We start from the raw sequence: 27,589 nt of genomic DNA, 5'->3' as shown, positions 1-27,589 counted from the left end.
CTTCTACAGAAACCTCTAGTTCCAGGAACTAGCGGTTCCAGGAACCAAAAGTTCCTGGACCTTTGGTGGAAAAGGGCCATAGTGGACAGGGTTGACCTGGCTCGCCTCAACAGAGCTGAAAATCTAAAGACACACGACAGAAGAAGAAGAAGAATAGTGGACAGGGTCATAAATTTAGCCCTGGACTTTCTGATCCAGGCCGGTCCGCTACAATCCACATGCAGATATTGTGGCAACACAACCCATTGATGTACATATCACAAAGCTCTTAATATGAGCGCTGTAGTGAACAATATCACTTTACATTCTGGAGATGTAAATAAACTAAAGTGGGTTGCTTACTTAAAAAAAGGTACTGAGTAATTGTGTGAAGATTTAGGATTGTTTATTAATCACTCATTCAAAACACATTGCGACAAGCGTGTAGGTCTGCAATGCGACACTATTTGAATGGTTAATCAAAACAATATAGTAACTGTTTAGCTATAACTCACCACACCATGTTCGCTATTTATTTCCTTTCAAGTTTAGTAAGTGTGACCGTTTAACACCATTTATGATATCACTCCATCTCATCCGTCTTGTCTTTTAACAAAGAAACAAGGAAGTCACAATCTTCGTTCAATGAATGTTCTGCAATTTGTCGTCCCCAAAGTAAGAACTGAACTGGGCAAGAAAGCATTTAGGTTTTCAGCACCGAAGGCTTGGAATAACCTACAATCGAACATTAAACTTCAAACCCTAGTTACGTTGAATGAGTTTAAAGCTTCTGTGAAAGGATTGCAGTCTACCTTGTCTGTATGCACATGTGTCATGTGAGCAAGTTTTAATGTTGTAAATGTGATGTTTTATGTATTTGTTTACTGTTTTTAATGTAACCTTGCTGCTGCCCTCTTGGCCAGGTCTCCCTTGGAAAAGAGATCTTTGATCTCAATGGGATTTTACCTGGTTAAATAAAGGCTAATAAATAAATAAATAAATAATTTATGAATGTTTGAACCACATCCACGCCATGCTGGAAGAAGGCAGACCTGCTGACCATAGTATCACCTCTATTAGTATGCAGTTGAGTTTTCATCTACATTTATTATTTCCCCTCCTACCTCCTCATGCGCTGTGGTCAGATCAATGCAGAAAGCAGCTGCTGCTGTGAGCGACACGTTGAATTAGCTGCTGTCAAACATCTCCATTTGTCTGCTTCTATTTCTTTCCCTGCACCACTTTTTTTCATTTGGATGCTCTTATTTTGTTCCTGCGTTACTTTCCGCCCCGCGCTCATAGACTAATCACCATTAAAGATGAGGGAGGGCTAAAACATGCGTGGGTGGGATATCTGGGTCTCTGTTAGGGGAGTCCAAAAAAAACGATTTTCAGATAAATCGCGATTCTAATTTGTAACAATTCTTAATCGATAAAAAAAATTAAAACCACTCATTTTTATTTATTTTTTAAGTCTGTCCTGTCTAGGCACTCAGACAAATCATATTGTTGATGTAGATCAGGGGTCCCCAAACTACAGCCCGTGAGCCGAATGCGGCCCGCCAGCGTCCAAAATCCGGCCCGTGGGAAGTCTCAAGTTTTTTTTTTATTTGTCCAACCGCTTCTATGTTAGCTACCTCTCTTTGTTTATAATGTCTATTTTATGCTGCCCTTTTTTTTGGCTGCAGCTGTTACTTATACTGTAATACTGTACATCAGGGGTGTCCAACTCATTTGCGCTCAGGGGCTGCATGCAGGGAAATCTGCGCACACGCGGGCCTGACTATTAAAATCATGGCATTAAAACTAAAAAAATAAAGACAATACGGCCCGCCAGTGTCCAAAATCCGGCCCGCGGGAAGTCTCAAGTTTTGTTTTTTTAATTTGTCCTTTCTAATTTATTTTCTACAGCTTGTTACTCTCGGGGTCTCCTCGCCGCTCAGGCAAATCATATTGTCTAAAAATGCATTTTCCCATTGATAACATGACATCATCGGGCGAGCATGCAGCAAGTGTGCACTCTTTTAGTCAATTTGTGTGTGTGTGTGTGTGTGTGTACACACATGCATATATATATATATATATATATATATATATATATATATATATATATATATATATATATATGCATGGAGCAGCGAGAATACCAAGAAGCGCATATGCCAAATTTTCAAAGAGAACGGCCTACGGATCACGATTGAAGCCAACAAGCAAACCGTCAACTTCCTTGACGTCACTTTCAACCTGAGAAATAACAGCTACCAACCATTCACGAAACCCAACACAACACTCCAATACGTGCACCATGACAGCAACCACCCACCCACCACCACGAAAAGAATACCTACCGGAATCAAAAAAAGGCTATCGATGCTGTCATCTAGCAAAGCTGAATTTGACCAAGCAACCCCCCCGTACCAAAAAGCCCTTGATGAAAGCGGATACAATTTCAACCTCACCTATGAACCCACGCCAGGAAGCCAGCCAAAAAAGAACAGAAAACGAAACGACATCATCTGGTACAACCCCCCATACAGCAAAAACGTCTCAACGAACATTGGACACAAATTCCTCAATCTGATTGACAAACACTTTCCCAAAGACAACACCCTAAGAAAAGTATTCAACAAGAACAACATTAAATTGAGCTACAGCTGCATGAACAATATACGACAAATCATCTCAAACCACAACAAAACAATTGCAAATGAGCCGTCGGCCCCCAGACAGAGCGACTCCAAAACCAACAAAGGATGTAACTGTCGAAAGAAACCTGATTGCCCTCTCAACGGGGGGTGCTTACAAACATCAGTTGTCTACCAATCTAAGGTAATACGCAAGGACATTAACACATCCGACACATATGTAGGATTAACCGAGGGAGAATTCAAAACCAGATGGAACAATCACAAGGCTTCTTTCAGGAACAAAAACCGCGAAATACCACAGAACTCAGCAAACACATTTGGAACCTCAAAGACAATAATGTTGAATATTCAATAACATGGCAAATTCTTGCATCCAGCACACCTTACAATAGTGGTAATAAAAGATGCAACCTATGCTTGAAAGAGAAACTGTTTATTATTTACCGTCCAGACCTGTCATCCCTCAACAAGCGCAGCGAAATTGTAACAACATGCCGCCATAGACGGAAACACCTCCTAGGTAACACATGAGCCAATCACCACGCCCCTACGCCAGCCTGTACCCACCCACTCTGTGCCCTATATAAACCATGGTATGTGAATGCTCCCATTAAAATCTCCTGATGATTGAGGGTACCCCCCCCATGAAACAGGCCTGTAGAGATGAAATAGTCTTGTGATTTTTTTCCTACACATACATATATATATATATATATATATATATATATATATATATATATATATATATATATATATATATATATATCATACATATATATATCATACATGACTGCCTCAGAAAATTAGAATATTGTGATAAAGTTCTTTATTTTCTGTAATGCAATTAAAAAAAATAAAATAAAATAAAAAGTCATACATTCTGGATTCATTACACATCAACTGAAATATTGCAAGCCTTTTATTATTTTAATATTGCTTATTATGGCATACAGTTCAAGAAAACTCAAAAATCCTATCTCAAAAAATATTAAAATTTTTTTAGATATGATTTTTGAGTTTTCTTAAAATATTTCCTCAGACCAAGTAAAAAATTAAAAAAAAGATTTATAACAGCAAAACAAAATCAAACATTTGAATATATATATATATACATACATACACGGCCCGGCCCCTGGCCACATTTTTTTAACCCAATGTGGCCCCCGAGTCAAAAGGTTTGGTGACCGCTGATGTAGATGATCATTTCTGCTGTACAGATTTACTTATTTAGATTTACTTTACTCTGGTTGCCTTATTTGTGTTTGACTTTATTAAATAATAGTTTCAATCAATCAATGTTTATTTATATAGCCCTAAATCACAAGTGTCTCAAAGGGCTGCACAAGCCACAACGACATCCTCGGTACAAAGCCCACATAAGGGTAAGGAAAAACTCACCCCAGTGGGACGTCGATGTGAATGACTATGAGAAACCTTGGAGAGGACCGCATATGTGGGTAACCCCCCCCTCTAGGGGAGACCGAATGCAATGGATGTCGAGGAGTGGGTCTGACATAATATTGTGAGAGTCCAGTCCATAGTGGATCCAACATAATAGTAAGAGTCCAGTCCATAGTGGGGCCAGCAGGAAACATGTTTGGGAAACATTTTATCAAACAAAACCAGTTTTCTTTTAAGTAATATAGAAATCTGATTATCTATTTTATGGAGGAATGTAGTTATTCCTGGTGTCCAATGTAATTAAAAAAAGTAATGATTTAGAATGGAATCCAATCGGGTGGTGCCCAAAGATTCACAGCCTGAGTCTCTGCTGGCTCTCATTGGCCCGTTTTGCCAAAGAGCCTTGACAAACGAGACACGGACTGAGCCATTCAATCGTCACCTTTCTGTCGCTGTCTTGTGTCGGGAGAGGATGTTTAAAATGTATTCTAAATTTTAAAATACAATTTAACTTATCAATTTATGATCATGATTTATGTTAGGCCAGCAGAGGAGGCTCTGACTGCCCACCACTGCTAATATCTGGAATAATATATGCTGGCATGTCTTTTCATCACAAGTCATAGGGGGCGCCAAAAACCTTCTTTAGAGATAACACTAAAATGATGGATTAGATATTGGCGAGGGCGGACCTACGTCACTTCCGCCTGCCAATCCCCTAGCAACCGGTCGCCATATTGAATTCGTTGAAAACAAACCAGCTCACAGCGAACACAGCATTGACAGAAAAGGCATTTAACGAGGTTTCACGGCATTTTAAACTGTTCTAAATGGCGTATGATTATGTAAATAGTCTTTCCAGTGAGGCTAGGTTAAGATACGAGTTAAAATGTTCTGTAGTTGGATTAAACGACTGCCCTTACCGCCTTCCAGCAGATGCGTGGACTGATAATCCTACACAATGGTCGGACATGGAATTTGGAAATCTTTATGTCTACCTCACAAGCGCACCAGGTCGGTTGTTTGCTTCGGTTGTTATATAACGAATAAATCACATAAAAATTGTTAAATCACCCAAGGTATGTTGATAAATGATAATAAGGATGACACGGTGGCTACCAGTATCTGTATATTTATTATATCTGTAGAGAGCTCATTCAAATTCAGTTCAGTATTATGATTTATTATTTGCTGAATTACTGTTCCTTTTTTTAACTGAATTATTTATTTAAAATTACAGGCGTTTTTGCAGCAGGCTCAATGTTTTCACACTCATTTGTCCTTTCCGTTAGATCACTGAAAGGTAGTCGTTTCCCACAGTGTTTCTTTGTACTTTTTGAGTTCTCTGCTGCCGATTCACGCTTTGAAGTTGTCAGTTGATGTCGCTCGTAACTGTCCATCCTATGGGATGCCTTCTTTCCACTCTGTGGCAGGTGAGGTAAGATGGATGGTGCATAATCAGGGTGCATGGGATTCTTTACAGGTCGTCCTGAGAGGGAAAAAATGAAAAAATATTGAGAGATTTGAGGGCTACTACAAGTACCGTATTTTCCGCACTATTAGCCGCACCTAAAAACCACAAATTTACTCAAAAGCTGACAGTGCGCCTTATAACCCGGTGCGCTTTATATATGGATTAATATTAAGATTCATTTTCATAAAGTTTCGGTCTCGCAACTACGGTAAACAGCCGCCATCTTTTTTCCCCGTAGAAGAGGAAGTGCTTCTTCTTCTACGCAAGCAACCGCCAAGGTAAGCACCCGCCCCCATAGAAGAGGAAGCGCTTCTTCTTCTACTGTAAGCAACCACCCGCCCCCGTAGAAGAAGAAGCGCGCGGATATTACGTTTCATTTCCTTTGTGTGTTTACATCTGTAAAGACCACAAAATGGCTCCTACTAAGCGACAGGTTTCCGGTTCATGAAAAGACGCAATCTCTCCATCCGCACACGGACTACTATTTCACAGCAACTGCCTAAAGACTTTCAAGAAAAGCTGGCTACTTTCCGTGCATATTGTAAAAACAAGATAGCTGAAAAAAAGATCCGGCCAGAGAACATTATCAACATGGACGAGGTTCCACTGACTTTTGATATTCCTGTGAACCGCACTGTGGATACAACGGGAGCACGTACGGTGAATATTCGCACCACAGGGAATGAGAAGTCATCCTTCACTGTGGTTCTAGCTTGCCATGCTAATGGCCAGAAACTTCCACCCATGGTGATATTCAAAAGGAAGACCTTGCCAAAAGAGACCTTTCCAGCCGGCGTCATCATAAAAGCTAACTCGAAGGGATGGATGGATGAAGAAAAGATGAGCGAGTGGTTAAGGTAAGTTTACGCGAAGAGGCCGGGTGGCTTTTTTCACGCAGCTCCGTCCATGTTGATATACGACTCCATGCGCGCCCACATCACGCTGGTTTTTAATATATTATTAAAGTTTGACTGACCTATCTGACTGTTTTTTTGACATTCCTTTAGCGCAGTTAGATGCGGCTTATAACACGTGGCGGCTTATAGGTGGACAAAGTTTTGAAATATGCCGTTCATTGAAGGCGCGGCTTATAACCCAGGGCGGCTTATGGTGCGGAAAATACGGTAATGTTTGATTACGACAAAGGAGACTTGCAGACAGCATTTTACGACTGTCTTGAAAAGTTGATTAAATGGCAACATGAAAATTATAGGGTTTATTGGTTTTTAAAAACCCAACCGTTAAGTGCAAATTTAAATGAAACCGGTTTTCGAAAATAGCCTTTATACCGTATGTTATTGTTGTGCAACAACAACAACTTCAGCTGTCGAACGTTAATCAGTAAATATTCAACGGGTTCAACATTAGCATGGACGGTATAGCCAAGTTGTGGTTAAGAAGGTGGATTTTTGTTCCTTATATTTACCAGAAACTAAGTGATCCGAACACACGGCCCGGGATTTTGGGGGACTCCAGTGAGAACCGTCCTCGTTTTCCCGGTGTAAAGCTGCGAGCCATTTGTCTCGTCTCTGTGGAGCTTTTAGCACGCTTTGGCAGAACAAAATACGACCTTTGTTTTCCCTGTTTCCAGTTGTGGTTTGCACAACCAAAAACAACACCGTTTTTTGGCATTTTGAAGGCAGAATGACGGGTTTAATCAGCACAGGTCGACAGGTTAAAGAGTAATGGCGACGGTTTGTTTTCAACGCCAGTCAGGTTGCTATGGCTCGAAGAACCCGTATGTACCGTATTTTCCGCACCATAAGCCGCCCTGGGTTATAAGCCGCGCCTTCAATGAACGGCATATTTCAAAACTTTGTCCACCTATAAGCCGCCCCGTGTTATAAGCCGCATCTAACTGCGCTAAAGGGAATGTCAAAAAAACAGTCAGATAGGTCAGTCAAACTTTAATAATATATTAAAAACCAGCGTGATGTGGGCGCGCATGGAGTCGTATATCAACATGGACGGAGCTGCGTGAAAAAAGCCACCCGGCCTCTTCGCGTAAACTTACCTTAACCACTCGCTCATCTTTTCTTCATCCATCCCTTCGAGTTAGCTTTTATGATGACGCCGGCTGGAAAGGTCTCTTTTGGCAAGGTCTTCCTTTTGAATATCACCATGGGTGGAAGTTTCTGGCCATTAGTATGGCAAGCTAGAACCACAGTGAAGGATGACTTCTCATTCCCTGTGGTGCGAATATTCACCGTACGTGCTCCCGTTGTATCCACAGTGCGGTTCACAGGAATATCAAAAGTCAGTGGAACCTCGTCCATGTTGATAATGTTCTCTGGCCGGATCTTTTTTTCAGCTATCTTGTTTTTACAATATGCACGGAAAGTAGCCAGCTTTTCTTGAAAGTCTTTAGGCAGTTGCTGTGAAAAAGTAGTCCGTGTGCGGATGGAGAGATTGCGTCTTTTCATGAACCGGATCCCTGTCGCTTAGTAGGAGCCATTTTGTGGTCTTTACAGATGTAAACACACAAAGGAAATGAAACGTAATATCCGCGCGCTTCTTCTTCTTCTACGCGGGCGGGTGGTTGCTTACAGTAGAAGAATAAGCGCTTCCTGTTCTATGGGGGCGGGTGCTTACCTTGGCGGTTGCTTGCGTAGAAGAAGAAGCACTTCCTCTTCTACGGGGAAAAAAGATGGCGGCTGTTTACCGTAGTTGCGAGACCGAAACTTTATGAAAATGAATCTTAATATTAATCCATATATAAAGCGCACCGGGTTATAAGCCGCACTGTCAGCTTTTGAGTAAATTTGTGGTTTTTAGGTGCGGCTAATAGTGCGGAAAATACGGTAGCTCAGTTGCCCGGATGTCGGCCCTGCCCTATACAAGGTGTCCTCATCTTTTCAGTAGTCCGACAACTCTGATCTTGTTCCCTCAGACTTTTAACAGTTTTCTCCGCGAGCTCGTCTGCCAGAGGTTTCTGCGTAGTAGCGTCTACGTCTTGTGAAGAACTGCAGGTCTGTCGCCAAATACCAAACCGCATCAGACAGGGACGACAATTGGCTGTCGCAGCCTCTTGAAAAACACGCCATGCATTCCGCGGTGGTGAAGGTCACACTGAGACGCTAAATTCCCACGGAGACGTCGGGCAGCGCGAGGATGAGAGCGGCCGCCTTCTTGTTCATGGAATTGTCGTTTGAAGACGGGGACAAAATTCCAGTTGAACGCTGACGGTGGGATTCCGTATCACATACTTGCCAACCTTGAGACCTCCGATTTCGGGAGGTGGGGGCGTGGTCGGGGGTGGGACGGGGGCGTGGTTGAGGGCTGGGGCGTGGTTAAGAGGGGAGGAGTATATTGACAGCTAGAATTCACCATGTCAAGTATTTCATACACGAGTACTTGATATTAAAAAGACATATACCTCATATATTTATGTTTTGTTTATTGTGACAAGTCATTGTATTAGAAGGTAGGACTTGGTAAACAAAATATTTATTAATAAATTGTAAATTAATTATAGTATTTATTATTTGATATACAATGTATTCATTATTAAATTAATTAATTAAATATTATAATAAACACTTTAATATGCACATGTTTCTCTTGGGAATTTGGCCCTATAAAAAAATCCCTATAACAATGCATTAAAATGATTCATATTATTAATGGTTCTTTTCACCAGTCCTTCAGCCCTTTAACATTTATTATAAGGATGATGAATCATGCATTTAAATTATAACAAAAAAAAAACCATATATATATATATATATATATATATATATATATATATACATCCTGAAAATATGCAAACAAAACTGTTTAGATAATTGATACTTAAAACTTGCATAAATAAATATTAAGGAACATAACATAACTTGGCTTCTGAGAGCTTCAAAATGTAATGAATAAAATGCTAAAGTTGTTGATAAACAAGCAATTATTTTAATAATTAAATATGGTCATTTTAAATGAATTATTATGATCATTTAAAATTAATTATTTCCAATATGTTTATTTTAATGTATAATTCTATGGCTGGATGTAATAAGGAGTCAGAAAAAATACAAATAAAAATACAATTACTTTTGATGTTTTTAGCAAAATATTGTAAAAAGGTATTTATTTTTTTAATTAATAAATATATTTAATTTTAGGTAAGATAAACATAATAATACAATTTATCTCTAGTCTGGATGATTTAGTTCTTGCCACCCTGTTGTTCTCCTGTCATAAAAAAAAAGGCTGTCCTCACTCAGGTCCGCATGGAGCTGGAGGGGGCGTGGCCTCCAGCTCCGGGTGAAAATCGGGAGATTTTCGGGAGATTATTTGTCCCGGGAGGTTTTCGGGAGAGGCGCTGAATTTCGGGAGTCTCCCGGAAAATTCGGGAGGGTTGGCAAGTATGCCGTATCAAGGTGTTTTTCTCCAATGCAGGTGACATGTAGTGTGCATGCCAGGCCAGCGGGTGGTGCTATACCACCAAGGTCCCGTTGGACACAAACGAAGCGCTCTCACAACACGACCAGAGCAATGTTTGTCCAAACAGGGAGTAGCACGACATGCGCTTCCTATTAGAAGTGACCGCTGCGTTCCTTTGTTCTTCAGAGCGTCACATGATCATCTTCATGGCGAGCTTCTGTGATTGAATCAGAGAGCGATGAAAGAGCTTTTTGTCTCCAAAATAAACGGTTGTTGGCTCGCTGAGACTAATCCGGTCAGCTGAATGTCAATGGTCTTCAGCTGAATGTCAATGGTCTTCAGAAGCAGGTGGACATTCAAACATGTGATTCAGTAGTTGGTCCACAATAGCTGAAGATGTTCCTTGGCTTTTGTCTCATTCTGACCCAGATTGAACTTTTTCTCACCCTCCCTTCTGTACCGTCCTCGCTTGCTCCCCAGGCGGTCTTGAGAGGCAGTGAGACTTTAATGTTGGTCAATACACAAGCACACAGCTAGGTGGCAGCAGTGCTCAAGCCTTAAAACCCAGTAGAAGAAGTACATTGTAGTAATGGGAAAGGGTACCAGATCCAGTACTTTTCTGGCACTGACCGAATTCCGCCGATTGACATAAAATCCAACGGTACCCGTGTTGCGTGTGGCTGACTCTAGTTGGCACTTGGCGATCACTCCAGCCTAGGGCTGAAACGACGCGTCGACGTAGTCGACGTCATCGGTTACGTAAATACGTTGAGGACGTTTTTGTTCGTCGACGCGTCGCATATTTACGTCACACTACCGTCATGGCGGAGCGCAAAGCAGACGATGCGAGCGGTGCGAGCGAGGGGAAAAAAGCACGCCAAAAGTCGTCAAAAGTGTGGGAGTATTTCAATAAACGGCCTAAGAAGAAACGCTACTTTTACTCCGCTACTTTTATCTACATTCAGCTCGCTACTTGCTACTAATTTTTATCGATCTGTTAATGCACGCTTTGTTTGTTTTGGTCTGTCAGACAGACCTTCAAAGTGCCTGCGTTTCAACAAATACAGTCACTGGTGACGTTTCACTTCGTTCCACCAATCAGATGCAGTCACTGGTGACGTTGGACCAATCAAACAGAGCCAGGGGTCACATGACCTGACTGGCTCCGAGCTAACTTCGGGTGTTACCATTTAGTGGTCAATTGTACGGAATATGTACTGTACTGTGCAATCTACTAATAAAAGTTCCAATCAATCAATCAAAAGTGTGAAGGAAAAAAGACCCTTTTTTTATTTCAACCGTAAAGACTGACTGCACAGTTCCTGTCTTCACAATAAAAGTCCCGCTCCATCGCGCCTGCCCTTTCAAAATAAGAGTCTCCGAAAGCCAGCGCAAGCTACGGAGTTTGCCGCCAATGTATTTCTTGTAAAGGGTATAAAAACGAATATGGAAGCTGGACAAATAAGATGCCAAATAACAACCACTTTCATGTGGTATTAGACAGAAAGGAGGAACTTTTTTTCTCCTCCATTTGAAAACGTGGACGTTACCAGCACTGCTTCCTGATTACAATCAATGCAAGTCATCAGAATCAGGTAATACACCAACTTATATTCTTGTCTTCATGAAAGAAAGGAATCTATATGTTAAACATGCATGTATATTCATTAAAACACCTTTAACATGTAAACAAAAACGGCAAAATAAATAAATATAAATTATATACTGTATATATCAATGTATGTGTATATATATATATATATATGTATGTATGTATGTATGTATGTGTGTGTGTGTGTGTGTATATATATACACATATATATATATATATATATATATATATATATATATATATATATGTGTGTGTGTATGTTACTCAGTACTTGAGTAGTTTTTTCACAACATACTTTTTACTTTTACTCAAGTAAATATTTGGGTGACTACTCCTTACTTTTACTTGAGTAATAAATCTCTAAAGCAACAGTACTCTTACTTGAGTACAATTTCTGGCTACTCTACCCACCTCTGCTAATAATGTTGTTGTATGCACACTGTGTCGAGCGGAAATGGCCTATCATAGCAGCACAACGGCAGCGTTCTTGCCATCACCATCAACTAGTCAATCGTCCGCGTGAGTATACGTTGTCATCATTACACAAAAACATGAATGTGTCATTTGTATCTGCGTTGTAAATTCATAAACTAAAGCACCGTTTCGCTCTGAGAGGAGCGTTTGGCGTACCTGTTCAGTGTTTACAAAGACGCGCTCCTCTTTAACGCTAACGTTAATTAGTTGTGCAAATACCTTTTACAACATTAACAATTACGTATACTATGTACAAACGAACAATTAACTTTCACTTTAATCATACTATCATTGTTGTGTTATTAAGCAAAATAAGCAAAAGTTTTACTTTTGTTGAAATGTTTACACTGTTACAGAATATTTCGTTTTGCACTTTTTTGTATTGGATGTTTATCTTTATTTTTGCACATTTTAGCAAATAAGCAATACTTTTACTTTTGTTGAAATGTTTACACTGTTGTTACAGAATATTTCCGTTTTGCACTTTTTTGAATTGGATGTTTATCTTTATTTTTGCACATTTTAAAGCAAAATAAGCAATACTTTTACTTTTGAAATGCTTATACTATTGCAGAATATTAAGATTTGCACTGGATGTTTACTTTTATATTTGCACATTAAAAGCAAATAAGCTACTTTTAATTTTGTTAAATGTTTACATTGTTACAGAATATTTTGTCATGTTGTTGTCAATGTTGACTGAGTGGCCATACTTTTTTTTTTGTAAATAAAAGCTATGCCTTTTGAAAAAACTGGCCTAAATTTATTTTTTCATCTTCATTTTAAATTAAAAAAATAATCGGTAAAAGGAAAAATAATCTATAGATTAATCGAAAAAAAATCATCTATAAATTAACCGATTAATCGAAAAAATAATCTATAGATTAATCGATAGAAAAATAATCGTTAGCTGCAGCCTTAGTGTGTATATGTGTAAATAAATGAACACTGAAATTCAAGTATTTCTTTTATTTATATATATATATATATATGTAATAAAAAAAAATATATATATATATATATATATATATATAGCTAGAATTCATTGAAAGTCAAGTATTTCTTATATATATATATATATCTTAACCACGCCCCCCAACCCCCACCTCCCGAAATCGGAGGTGTCAAGGTTGGCAAGTATGACTAAATGAAGTGTTAATGCATGAAATCATGTTGTTTATATTCCCCTTCTCTCCCACAGTCTACCTCTTCCTGGGCTTGATGATGATGTACCTGCTGCTGCGCACCTTTCACAAGATGGCCGACCTGCACGGCCTGACCACCTTCCTGCAGCTGCCGCGCTGCGAGGAGTCCGACCCGGACGAGGACCGCGAGCCAATTATGGAGAACGGACAGGGCGCCCAGAAGCAGCGGCCGCCGGCCGCCAGCGAGCATCTGGCGCCGTCCTCGCAGCCGTCCTACAACTCCATGGGTGCCTCGTGAGGCTCCTTTGCAAGAATACACTGCGGACTCTTGTCTGGACTTTTCTGTCAACACTTCATGAAGGACTCAGGTGAGAACTTTCACCTCACAGCCTCAGGATGGCCTTGCACCAAAATGTTTTTCTGAACACGTTTGTCTCGCACCTTTTGTTTGTTTGTCACGTTGTCGTCACGCCAACACACCTTTTTGTCTTTTTTGGCACATATCGGTCGCCTTCGCAGCTGCAGGGAAACTACTAAATACTTTCTAATGTTAGTTAAGCAGACTTCCTTTTTCAGTTAGCGTCAGGTCTTCCACTGCGGTGCTGCCCCCTGGTGTCTGCTTGTCCATACTGCGCCTCCTGTTTGCAAAGATGGATTTAGGTTTGGGACATTTCATATAGTAAAAAGTATTCAATGTTTGGGGCCAAGTTGAGATGCACTTTAATGTTCACATCTTTTAAGTAAGTGTAAGCTGATGGGAGTGCTTTAACATGTGTGATGTCATCATTAAAAATGTTTGCTCACGCTCAAACAACTTCAAATTGACTTTAATTTTGTCATTTTAATAAAAATATTAGTATAAGTGGAAAAACTTGACAAAAATCTCCTTTAAAAGAGAAGAGTAAATACAACGTGGACGTTTCGTTCTCCCATTTTAAAACCAGAATAACTGCCACAGTGACTAAATGGACATACATGATATAAATATGAGGCTTCGACAAGAAGAAGGTTCTGGAACATGTAAACACTGTGTCAAATTGACAAACAGGACACGAAGTTCACTCCGTGATGCATTTTAGAACAAAAGTGTGCTGGTTCTAACAAGGAGTCACTAAAACCATGTGAACCCGCTTCCAAAAGTCCCGACAGGAAGTGGTTTCTGTAACTTGATAAAAGTATTTTTATCACAGATGTGGTTTCTTCTCAGCAACATTTAAAATAAGCGAGTGCGTGTCATGTCTGACACCTTGAGTGACGCTGCTACGACTGATAAATTAAACTTCTCTTCACGGAAGAACATTAGTGTTTCGACGTCTTCTCGCCGCCATGATGGCGATCTCTGTAACTTAAGACCAACGCTGTGCATCAACTCGCTGCTTGGCAGCGTTTACATTTTTTTAAAACCGACGCCGTTTTCTTCCCACACAAAAGCTTGTGTTGGCGTACATAAGTTCTCAGTACTCCACCAGCATGGTCATGAGATGCTCCAGCTCCAGTCCTTCCCTGGAGTGAGCGGAGCTGAAGGAGGAGAAGGACGGCAGGCCCTTCATGCTGTGGTTGAGAGGGAGGGACGGAGGAGTCAGGCACTGAAGATCCTCCGCAGGAAGGCAGGCGGCTCCGCTCGCCCTCAGGCCGAGTATTCCCATGTCGTGCTCCAGCTGGGACGTGTCTATGTCCTGGAACATGTCCTCCGCCGTCACATCCTTGAGGTAGCTGGAGCCGCCCGCCTCCACGCCGGCCTCCCACTGCATCAACTCCTGCTGCTCCTCCCAGCACCTGCCGTGCCCTCTGGCTTGCTTCAGCCAGAGGACCCCTGCGTCCGGCGAGGCCGGGAGGTTTTCCAAGGACCTGAGGGCCGCCCGCGGACATGCCTGCGCGCTCACCTCGAGGGCCGAGTCCAGGCCGGTGAGGATCGTCGACACGGCGGGCGAAATGGAAAAATCCGGCTCCACGACCAACGAGGTCCAGTCGTCCTCGTCCGCCGACGCACTCGACTCACTTTCGCCGCCGCCGGACGTCATCCGCGGACACTTGGGAGGCGCGAGGAGGTCGTTCCGCGTGGCGGCGACGTCAGACTGCTCCTTTGGCTCGTGAGCCGGAGGTGGCGACACGGCCGGGCTCACGGAGGGCACCTGGCATGCTTCCACCTGCCGCAGCGTGTTGCTGATTAAGACTGACCTCCTCAGGCTGGGTTCCGCCATCTCCTGGTCCCGCTGGTACTTGTGCATGGAGACGCTGAACACAAACTGCCGCTGTTTCTCCCACGCCAAGCTGCTCCCTTCTGGAACGTCCTCTGCAGCCTCTGGCTGGAGTTTACGCTTGTTCGCCTTCATAATCATCTTCACGCTGCACAACACGGGAAGCTGTATATAAAAAAAGAGCAATGCTTTTCAAAGCAGGTCCTATGTAGTGGATGATAACCCTGGATTTATCCCCATATAGCTGCCCCGAGATATGCCTGCGTTCATTTTGAACCTCCAGACTCAGCATGCCCTCATCCGTTTGTCAACTACCGTATTTTCCGCACTATTAGCCGCACCTAAAAACCACACATTTACTCAAAAGCTGACAGTGCGGCTTATAACCCGGTGCGCTTTATATATGGATTAATATTAAGATTCATTTTCATAAAGTTTCGGTCTCGCAACTACGGTAAACAGCCGCCATCTTTTTTCCCCGTAGAAGAGGAAGTGCTTCTTCTTCTACGCAAGCAACCGCCAAGGTAAGCACCCGCCCCCATAGAACAGGAAGCGCTTCTTCTTCTACTGTAAGCAACCACCCGCCCGCGTAGAAGAAGAAGTAGCGCGCGGATATTACGTTTCATTTCCTTTGTGTGTTTACATCTGTAAAGACCACAAAATGGCTCCTACTAAGCGACAGGTTTCCGGTTCATGAAAAGACGCAATCTCTCCATCCGCACACGGACTACTATTTCACAGCAACTGCCTAAAGACTTTCAAGAAAAGCTGGCTACTTTCCGTGCATATTGTAAAAACAAGATAGCTGGAAAAAAAGATCCAGCCAGAGAACATTATCAACATGGACGAGGTTCCACTGACTTTTGATATTCCTGTGAACCGCACTGTGGATACAACGGGAGCACGTACGGTGAATATTCGCACCACAGGGAATGAGAAGTCATCCTTCACTGTGGTTCTAGCTTGCCATGCTAATGGCCAGAAACTTCCACCCATGGTGATATTCAAAAGGAAGACCTTGCCAAAAGAGACCTTTCCAGCCGGCGTCATCATAAAAGCTAACTCGAAGGGATGGATGGATGAAGAAAAGATGAGCGAGTGGTTAAGGTAAGTTTACGCGAAGAGGCCGGGTGGCTTTTTTTCACGCAGCTCCGTCCATGTTGATATACGACTCCATGCGCGCCCACATCACGCTGGTTTTTAATATATTATTAAAGTTTGACTGACCTATCTGACTGTTTTTTTGACATTCCTTTAGCGCAGTTAGATGCGGCTTATAACACGGGGCGGCTTATAGGTGGACAAAGTTTTGAAATATGCCGTTCATTGAAGGCGCAGCTTATAACCCAGGGCGCCTTATGGTGCGGAAAATACGGTAGGTGAAATTACATCTGGAAACCTTTGACGGGTTGATTGAGACATTTAAAGTGTAAATTACAATCCGTCTTGATAACGGAGTATTTTATTGTGAAAATAAGCAGAACAATTGATTTTTTTTATGCATGACTTCCTGTCCAAGCCAGCAAATTTTTAGCAAAGTTGAACGGATTTGTTGCTGCGACTGGCAAATATAAAAGCCCTGCGTATATTTAGACTTGGACAAACTTTATTGATCCATAAGGGAAATGATTCCACACAGTAGCTCAGGTACAAAGGATGGAAAGGATAAAGCAGGTATAGACTAAAAATGTACCATAGTGGCAAAATAACATATGTAGGGCTGCAACAACTCATCGATTAAATTAGATTAAAAATAGTTGACGATTAATTTAGTCATCGCATTTTTTTTTTATAAACTGCAACATTTACAAACAATAAAACAATTTTGTAACATTTTCCTTGTTATATTTGACAAGTTGAAAGAACATGGTGCGAGTATGCTGTTTTTCTCTCTCAATAAAATACTGGAAAGGATAGAAATGTAGTTTGTCTCTTTTATCCGATTAATCGAAGTAATCGACAGATTAATCGATTATCAAATTAGTTGTTAGTTGCAGCCCTAGACATATGTAATATTTACATATTATATATACACAGCATACCTGCCAACTACTCCGGTTTTCCCGTAATTAGTACGGTTTTCATCAACCTATTCCGGGTTACGGTTGCAGTGATAAAAAATACGGTTTTTCATTAATTAAAAAAAAATTTTTTTTTAAAGTTTTATTCACGAAATCGCGTAACAACAATGACATTCGACCTGCTTCCCGTAACTTCCTATCGAGCCATTCCGCGAGGCTATTTATAGCACCGCTGCCAAGCACGAGGCACCTGTTGCCATTGTTTCCAAACGAGCGAACGATCATGGAATCAGCCGGAGAAAAATCGCATACGAGTCTTAAACCGAAAAGAAAACTGCAGTCATTCCGTGAAGAATATTCAAAAGCCTATCCGGGAATAATTATCCGTTCCAAAAAGGGTGAAAACTACGCGAATTGCACCTTGTGCAGACAAGATTTTTCGATCGGACACGGAGGAATTAGCGATGTAAAAGACCACGTTGGGACAAAAAAACACAAGTCTAATGCCGTTGCTAGCGATACAAGTGGAAAACTTTCAACGTTTTTCGGATTTTAGCCACAAAAAGGTAATGACACCAATGTTATCTATTGGAATTGTTTAGTACTGTTATACTGTTAAAAGTGTTTATACTATTTATGCTTTCAAGTCCAAGTTGAAGAAATCTTGTTAAATGTTGACAGCATAACTACCAAAATACAGAAGTATGTCCTTAATATTTTTGCAGTGCTATTTCTGTTGAAAAGTTCAAATGAGTACATTAGAGATGTGATGTGCCACTTTTCAAGTGTCTGATGGCTTCAATTAATTTTCATTAATTTTTCATACTTTGAATTATTTTGAAAGGCTTACAAAAAAACTACATTTGAATTGTAATTCCATGCTATTGACAGGACTATTAATTTTAATGAAGTTAGCTTACCATGTTTACAGTATGAGAATTGTGATAGAAATGTGAATTTTAGGCACAGAATATTTTTTACAATTGAACAAGGCAGTAGATTATACAAGCTTGGACAGAAAGTTAATAATGACACCAATTTTTTTTTTAATGGAATTGTTTAGTACTGTTTTACCATTTGTTTACTGTAAAAAGTGTTTATACTTTCAATGAACAAATTGAAGTCTTGTGAAAGGTTGACAGGATAACTGGCATTAACTGTCAAAATAATTTCAAACTATTGAAGTTAGCTTACAGAATAAACATGTCAATCAACCCATATGATTTTTGCTGTAATATTTTTGTTTTGAAAAGTCACTGTGACTGATAGAAAAGTGATGGTTTTAGCAACATTTTAACCTGTCTGAATGCTAATACCGGTAATCATTTTGCGTCGGGGGGCGAAGCCTGAACCCCCCACCAGGACTTTGTCCTGGACCTACCGGGGCCTGCGGCCCCTGGGCCCTGGCTACTAGGTTTTTCTGATTTCAAAAGTTGGCAGGTATGGCACAGTATAATACATACTGATATTCTATCTTTATATTAACAGTTACCATGTACAATACAACAGTATATGTAACAGCTGCAGCATAAAATAGAGAGTAGGTCCAACAGAAAATATACATTATAAATAGAGATGCCGATAAATGCGTTAAAATGTAATATCGGAAATTATCAGTATCGGGTTTTTTATTATCGGTATCGTTTTTTACATTTTTTTATTTTATTAAATCAACATAAAAAACACAAGATACACTTACAATTAGTGCACCAACCCAAAAAAAACCTACCTCCCCCATTTACACTCATTCACACAAAAGGGTTGTTTCTTTCTGTTATTAATATTGTGGTTCCTACATTATATATCAATATATATCAATACAGTCTGCAAGGGATACAGTCCGTAAGCACACATGATTGTGCGTGCTGCTGCTCCACTAATAGTACTAACCTTTAACACTTCATTTTACTCATTTTCATTCATTACTTTGTTTTACTTTCTTTTTTTATTCAAGAAAATGTTTTTAATTTATTTATCTTATTTTATTAATTTTTTTTAAAAAGTACCTTATCTTCACCATACCTGGTTGTCCAAATTAGGCATAATAATGTGTTAATTCCGCGACTGTATATATCAGTTGGTATCGGTATCGGTTGATATCGGTATCAGTAATTAAAGAGTTGGACAATGTCGGAATATCGGCAAAAAGCCATTATCGGACATCCCTAATTATAAACAAAGAGAGGTGGCTAACACATACTTGCCAACCCTCCCGGATTTTCCGGGAGACTCCCGAAATTCAGCGCCTCTCCCGAAAACCTCCCGGGACAAATTTTCTCCCGAAAAAACTCCCGAAATTCAGGCGGCCCTGAGTGACGTGTTGACAACACACAACAACAGTGTCTACCGTAAAGCAGTTGGTCTGCCGTAAACAGCAATGTTGTGACACTTTTAAACAGGACAATACTGCCATCTACTGTACATGCATATGTGACCCACCCATAATGTGTCACGTTTTTGTGTTGATTTATTTATTTTATTTTGTGGTTTGAATTCGTTTTTGGAGCTGTCATTACACATTTATCAGTATTCACATGGGGCAGTAGGGCGTTTCTTCCCAATTGAATGCTATCACCTTCAGACCGGAAGTGGCTTGTCATTCTGATGAGCGCGACCGGTCTGTGAACAATTGAAACGTCCTGTGTGCTTTTTCCTCCTGTATAACAGGTTAGTTTTGGTGAATCAACTCACTGAATAATATCCATGTGATCTTTATAAGTTTAAGTACACATTCTGATGGTGGAGCCTAACTCTAAAGTGTTTGTGAGTTGTAGTTTGTAAATGAACACTGAAATTCAAGTATTTATTTTATTTATTTATTTATATATATATATTAGAGATGCGCGGTTTGCGGGCACAACCGCGGAGTCCGCGGATTATTCGCGGATCGGGCGGATGAAATTTTAAAAAATTAGATTTTATCCGCGGGTCGGGTCGGGCGAAATTTAAAAAAATTAGATTTTAAATAGATTCAGGCGGGTGGCAGTTAAACCAATTCGGAAATATATATACATAGTTAAATGTTGTTACCCACATACGAAAAACGAGCAGGCACCTGCAGCATATGCCACAACAGAAGAAGAAAAAAAAAAAGAGATGGACACTTTTACGGAGCGGAGAAGGCCCCCGACGCCTCCCCGGGGTCCGGGAGCCGTAGCTGAGGCGATCCGCGAGAAGGGCCCGACGCACGTCCAGGGTCACCACCGCGCCCACCGCACCGACACCCCGCCTCGTCCGCCTTCGCCGCGGCCGGCGTCACGCGCAGCAGGTAAGCAGCTTACCTGCCCGCCACCCCCGTGGCCGGGGGCTCGTAACAGGGGTCACTCCGCGCGCTCCGCCCGCGCAGCTTACCTGCCCGCCACCCCTGTTGCCGGGGGCGCGTAACAGGGGTCACTCCGCGCGCAGTGCGCTCACGAAAGGGGTGGGGCTCACCCTGGTTGATATAGACAGCAGCTAGGACGGTGGCCATGGAAGTTGGAACCCGCTAAGGAGTGTGTAACAACCCACCTGCCGAATCAACTAGCCCTGAAAATGGATGGCGCTGGAGCGTCGGGCCCATATACCCGGCCGTCGCCGGCAGCGAGACGCGCTTGGAGGTGCGCTCAGCGCGGCTCCCATATGATTGCGCACTGGTGTGCGTCTGGGTCGTGACAGCGTGGCACGCGAATGTCTGTGCTGCATTGGATCAGTCTCCTTTCTTTAACAGGCAAAAGCTTTAACTCCGCGCGCAGTGCGCTCACGAAAGGGGTGGGGCTCACCCTGGTTGATATAGACAGCAGGACGGTGGCCATGGAAGTTGGAACCCGCTAAGGAGTGTGTAACAACCCACCTGCCGAATCAACTAGCCCTGAAAATGGATGGCGCTGGAGCGTCGGGCCCATATACCCTGCCGTCGCCGGCAGCAAGACGCGCTTGGAGGTGCGCTCAGCGCGGCTCCCATATGATTGCGCACTGGTGTGCGTCTGGGCCGTGACAGCGTGGCACGCAAATGTCTGTGCTGCATTGGATCATTCTCCTTTCTTTAACAGGCAAAAGCTTTATAACCTCACTAATGCCTTGCATCGTCTATATTAGATATATAACAACGGGCGGGTGCGGTTCTGATCAAATGTTAGATCGGGTGAATTGCGGATGGTTGACGACTTTCTGATGCGGTTGCGGATGCCTATCCGCGCATCTCTAATATATATATAGCTAGAATTCACTGAAAGTCAAGTATTTCTTATATATATATATATATATATATATATATATATATATATATATCTTAACCACGCCCCCACCCCCACCTCCCGAAATCGGAGGTCTCAAGGTTGGCAAGTATGGGCTAAAAGAACATAACATTTAGCACTGGAATGCCAAATGGCACCGACATGGAGGTGGAAACGGACACATTGACCTAATTAAAAACGGAGAGTCCGCCGCCATGGCGACGACGTTTCGCATCCAGTGGAAATCCGACTGGAGTAAAAATATATAAGTCCCAATGTGGTTATTTGTTAAACTAGTATGGTCTCAAGTAGATAAGTTAAAAAAATCATTATTAAGGTTTCTAAAACTTATGAAGATTTTTGATCGCTTAAAACACCCGCCTTGCTGGCATACTACGTCACAGCCGGCCGGGAGGTTTCGGAAAACGACTCGGAAAGACGAAGAAACCCGAAGTCTGTTTCAAGATGGCGGCCAAAAGCATCACCGGTCGAGTAGCCTAAACGCCGCCATTCCTGTTTTAAACGCCACAGTTCAACGTGTAACGCATTAATGGACGTGTCTTGTGTGTACACGATGTAACTTTTTGTTAAGAAACACTTTATAAAGCTTACCGTCACTTCACCTGCTGTTGCTAGCGAAGGCTAATAACAGCGCTAGCTAAAGAAGCCCCTCCCCCGCGCTGATGTTGAAAGTATCTTTTTTTGGAGAACACCTAAGAAGGAACCTTTTTTTCAGGTTTGTTCGTGTGTTTTATTTTAAAACTGTGGATGTTAATGTAGTTACACTAACGCGTCGACTTGAAACGTTGCTTTTATCTTGGAGGGAACAGCGGTCGTTAAAGGAAGTAGAATACACACTAAACTACTTGGAATGTTTCAACTAACAAATGTTTTAAAGACAAGGTGCCATTATAAGATTATATTAAGAATATAGAGCTATAAAGATAGCCTTTAAAACCGTTGCAAAGTTGACCTGTTTGTTGAAGAGTTTCTCCTCGGCGACTCCAACTGCTGCTCCGATCTGGCGTCCAAAGTCTTCCCGATTTGCTCATTCAAATGTAATATTTTGTCGTGAAGCAAAGTTTGACGTAAGAAAAAAAAAAAAAAGTCTTCCAGTTGTTTAAAGTTTAAATACTTCAAACTACGTCCGTCCTTCTCCCGCCTGTGATGATTTGAGCTAACCGCTAGAAACGTCTGTGATTGGCTAAGTGGTAAAGTGCATCATGGGTAATGTAGTTTTAGCCAAACATGCCTTTAGTGTGCACTTTTTTTTAATGACAAAAAGCAGTTATTTGAGCACTTAAACCCACAATTGCACGAACACAACATGGATACGATTTTATGTCATTAATTTACTAGAGCGTTATTTAACATGTACGATGAGTAGTTGTAATTCCAACACGATGACATCATCCATGAGAACTTCCACCCGCTTCATCGTGGCAGAATATTAACAAATTTAGCATAATTAATCGCGAACTGTAACAAAGTAACAACAAGAGAAGCAGTTAACTGTGGAAAGCTGTAGCGATCAATGCACTTTTTACACGTTGACTCAAGGGGGGGGGGAACATTCCGTCTGTTAAGTGTACACAACGTAAAATGTTAAGGTAACTCACCTGATATAAAAGTAATAATCGTCACGAAGTCACGCGGGTGGTTGTCAAAGTTTACTATTTTTGCTTTAAATTCCACTACTCGACCTTTGCCACATTACAGTCAACGAGCCAATCACAGTCAACTTTAGAGGGGGGAAAGTAGGCTGACGGCGACACCGGATGTTTAACATAAAACTAGCTTCCTAAAAGAGCCTTCAAAATAAAACACTCAACGCCTTAAAGGTTAAAAACAAGATATATTAGTTAAGCACTAAGCAATATTAGCCCACAGACTGAGTTAGTTTATTTAATTCGTGCGTTTGTTTCTGTGTTAAATGATAGCCAGTTTGTTTTAAACTATGAGTGAACTCACTCTTTGGACACTAGTTTTAGTTTGAAGGTACGACTCTTGGATTTCCGTTAACTGTGACTCCGCCTTCTTCCTGGCCGTATTTTTTTTTATATATATATAATGGCGGGAGTTGCACAACATGATTTAATGACGTAGCCAGAACCTAAAAAAATGAAATGACTCACCACAAAATAAAACGGGTCTTATGAAAGAAGCCAAGTGACCGTAATCTTCATGGCGCTCTGAGAAGTTTTATGTTCCATTCAGAAAAGTGTCAATTTGGGTTCATCTCATTACTTTACACCAGTGGTCCGTGGATCGATTGGTACCGGGCCGCACAAGAAATAAAATGAAATTTAAAAAATATATATATATATATATATATATTTTTTTTTTTTTTAATTTTATTTTATTTCTTGTCGTTATTTCTTCACGTCCATTAATGCGTTACACGTTAAGAAATAAAAAAAATAAATAAATATATATATATATATATATATATATATATATATATATATATATATATATTTATTTATTTATTTATTTTTTTAATTTCTTAACGTGTAACGCATTAATGGACGTGAAAAAAATAAATAAATATATATATATATATTTTTTTTTTAAATTTCTTAACGTGTAACGCATTAATGGACGTGAAGAAATAACGACAAGAAATAAAATTAAAAAAAATAAAAAATTAAAAAAAAAATATATATATATTAGAGATGCGCGGATAGGCAATTATTTCATCCGCAACCGCATCAGAAAGTCGTCAACCATCCGCAATCCACCCGATCTAACATTTGATCAGAACTGCATCCGCCCGCCATCCGCCCGCACCCGCCCGTTGTTATATATCTAATATAGACGATGCAAGGCATTAGTGAGGTTATAAAGCTTTTGCCTGTTAAAGAAAGGAGACTGATCCAACGCAGCACAGACATTCGCGTGCCACGCTGTCACGACCCAGACGCACACCAGTGCGCAATCATATGGGAGCCGCGCTGAGCGCACCTCCAAGCGCGTCTCACTGCCGGCGACAGCCGGGTATATGGGCCCGACGCTCCAGCGCCATCCATTTTCAGGGCTAGTTGATTCGGCAGGTGGGTTGTTACACACTCCTTAGCGGGTTCCAACTTCCATGGCCACCGTCCTAGCTGCTGTCTATATCAACCAGGGTGAGCCCCACCCCTTTCGTGAGCGCACTGCGCGCGGAGTGACCCCTGTTACGCGCCCCCGGTTACGCGCCCCCGGCAACAGGGGTGGCGGGCAGGTAAGCTGCGCGGGCGGAGCGCGCGGAGTGACCCCTGTTACGAGCCCCCGGCCACGGGGGTGGCGGGCAGGTAAGCTGCTTACCTGCTGCGCGTGACGCCGGCCGCGGCGAAGGCGGACGAGGCGGGGTGTCGGTGCGGTGGTGACCCTGGACGTGCGTCGGGCCCTTCTCGCGGATCGCCTCAGCTACGGCTCCCGGTGGGGCCCTCTCGGGGGAAGGGGCCTCGGTCCCGGACCCCGGCGAGGCGTCAGGGGCCTTCTCCGCTCCGTAAAAGTGTCCATCTCTTTTCTTTTCTTTTTCTGTTGTGGCATATGCAGCAGGTGCCTGCTCGTTTTTCGTATGTGGGTAACAACATTTAACTATGTATATATATTTACCAATTGGTTTAACTGCCACCCGCCTGAATCTATTTAAAATCTAATTTTTTTTAATTTCAATCGCCCGACCCGACCCGACCCGCTGATAAAATCTAATTTTTTAAAATTTCATCCGCCCGATACGCGGATAATCCGCGGACTCCGCGGTCGCGCATCTCTAATATATATATATATATATTTTTTTTTAATTCAGTCATTCTGTTATTAATATTTCTGGTTCCTACATTATATATCAATATAGATCAATACAGTCTGTAGGGATACAGTCCGTAAGCACACATGATTGTATTTTTTTATGACAAATAAAATAAAATAACCCCCCCCCCCCCCCCCCCCCCCGGTCTGTGGGACAAATTTTCGAGCGTTGACCGGTCCACAGTTACAAAAAGGTTGGGGACCACTGCTTTACACTCGTTGCCAATTGTTTCCAGGGTTGATCGTGGTAAATGATTTTCCGCGAAGTAGGATTATCATTAATAAATCGGAATATTTTCAAAGAGCATACATAAACTGTTTACAACCTTCTAAATGAGTTATTAAACATAAGAGCTCTGGTATAAACATAAATAACAATTATTAGCATAATAATTAGCTAAAATCAGGCTATAAATTACTCACCGGTAGCCTGGAGGATCCTTTCATTGCTACGACATATAAATACCTTGTCACATCCCGGGTAATTAGAAATGGCAGAAATCACGGGTCTAAGTTGTTCTACAAATACAACAGTCGCAGTTCCGAACATTAGCAGTGTTATTAGCATTGCGTGTCAAGATTAGCCGCTATTGCCGTTAGCGGTGTTTACCCGAAACCCCGAAGTGAAAATGCCGCTTGATCACACAGTATAACAATAGAAAATAGGACAACTACTGCACTGTAAAACATCCATCCATCCATCCATCTTCTTCCGCTTATCCGAGGTCGGGTCGCGGGGGCAGCAGCCTAAGCAGGGAAGCCCAGACTTCCCTCTCCCCAGCCACTTCGTCCAGCTCCTCCCGGGGGATCCCGAGGCGTTCCCAGGCCAGCCGGGAGACATAGTCTTCCCAACGTGTCCTGGGTCTTCCCCGTGGCCTCCTACCAGTCGGACGTGCCCTAAAAACCTCCCGAGGGAGGCGATCGGGTGGCATCCTGACCAGATGCCCGAACCACCTCATCTGGCTCCTCTCCATGTGGAGGAGCAGCGGCTTTACTTTGAGCTCCCCCCGGATGACAGAGCTTCTCACCCTATCTCTAAGGGAGAGCCCCGCCACCCGGCGGAGGAAACTCATTTCGGCCGCTTGTACCCGTGATCTTGTCCTTTCGGTCATAACCCAAAGCTCATGACCATAGGTGAGGATGGGAACGTAGATCGACCGGTAAATCGAGAGCTTTGCCTTCCGGCTCAGCTCCTTCTTCACCACAACGGATCGATACAGCGTCCGCATTACTGAAGACGCCGCACCGATCCGCCTGTCGATCTCACCATCCACTCTTCCCTCACTCGTGAACAAGACTCCCAGGTACTTGAACTCCTCCACTTGGGGCAAGATCTCCTCCCCAACCCGAAGATGGCATTCCACCCTTTTCCGGGCGAGAACCATGGACTCGGACTTGGAGGTGCTGATTCTCATCCCAGTCGTTTCACACTCGACTGCGAACCGATCCAGCGAGAGCTGGAGATCCTGGCCAGATGAAGCCATCAGGACCACATCATCTGCAAAAAGCAGAGACCTAATCCTGCAGCCACCAAACCAGATCCCCTCAACGCCTTGACTGCGCCTAGAAATTCTGTCCATAAAAGTTCAGAACAGAATGGGTGACAAAGGGCAGCCTTGGCGGAGTCCAACCCTCACTGGAAACGTGTCCGACTTACTGCCGGCAATGCGGACCAAGCTCTGACACTGATCATACAGGGAGTGGACTGCCAAAATCAGATACCCATACTCTCTGAGCACTCCCCACAGGACTTCCCGAGGGACACGGTCCAATGCCTTCTCCAAGTCCACAAAACACATGTAGACTGGTTGGGCAAACTCCCATGCACCCTCAAGGACCCTGCCCAGAGTATAGAGCTGGTCCACAGTTCCACGACCAGGACGAAAACCACACTGTTCCTCCTGAATCCGAGGTTCGACCATCCGGCGTAGCCTCCTCTCCAGTACACCTGAATAGACCTTACCGGGAAGGCTGAGGAGTGTGATCCCACGATAGTTAGAACACACCCTCCGGTTCCCCTTCTTAAAGAGAGGAACCACCACCCCGGTCTGCCAATCCAGAACATAACCCATAAATAACTCTGAATTTAACACATACTTCATGCCAAAAATATGTACAATATGCTTAAAAAAACAAATCTGTGATGTAATTACGCCAAAATATTAGCGATGTAGCAAGGACAACTGTAGCTATGTTTGTTCTTATGTAGGCAAGAAGTATATCTGCATTGTTGTTCGAATAAATTGGACAACTCACA

At 42.3% G+C, this 27,589-nt stretch overlaps 2 protein-coding genes across 3 annotated transcripts in view; one reads left to right on the top strand and one right to left on the bottom strand.

Annotated features, from left to right (window-relative positions):
• Positions 1-13,932, top strand: part of kcnk6 (potassium channel, subfamily K, member 6) — a 29,098-nt gene extending 15,166 nt beyond the window's left edge. The window contains exon 3 of the mRNA XM_061972190.1: positions 13,164-13,932. Coding sequence (XP_061828174.1) covers positions 13,164-13,405 — 242 coding nt within the window. The 3' untranslated portion in view covers positions 13,406-13,932. The remainder of the gene's footprint in view (positions 1-13,163) is intronic.
• Positions 13,919-23,386, bottom strand: sertad3 (SERTA domain containing 3). 2 transcript variants are annotated; one of them, XM_072914974.1, is made up of 2 exons: positions 23,157-23,386; positions 13,919-15,470 (listed from the first exon to the last, which is right to left on the bottom strand). In XM_072914974.1, exon 2 carries the CDS (start codon positions 15,444-15,446, stop codon positions 14,562-14,564), a length of 885 nt encoding a protein of 294 aa, XP_072771075.1. In that variant the 5' UTR covers positions 15,447-15,470; positions 23,157-23,386; the 3' UTR covers positions 13,919-14,561. The 2 variants fall into 2 exon arrangements, with proteins under 2 accessions (XP_072771075.1, XP_061828175.1); XM_061972191.2 differs by lacking the exon at positions 23,157-23,386 and adding an exon at positions 22,511-22,767.
• Between the last annotated feature and the right edge of the window lie 4,203 nt (positions 23,387-27,589).

This window comes from Nerophis lumbriciformis, linkage group LG17 (assembly GCF_033978685.3).
Source record: "Nerophis lumbriciformis linkage group LG17, RoL_Nlum_v2.1, whole genome shotgun sequence".
In the NCBI taxonomy this organism is placed as follows: Eukaryota; Metazoa; Chordata; class Actinopteri; order Syngnathiformes; family Syngnathidae; genus Nerophis; species Nerophis lumbriciformis.
Note: the sequence above shows the minus strand (reverse complement) of the source record. Positions and strands in the feature narration are given on the sequence as shown.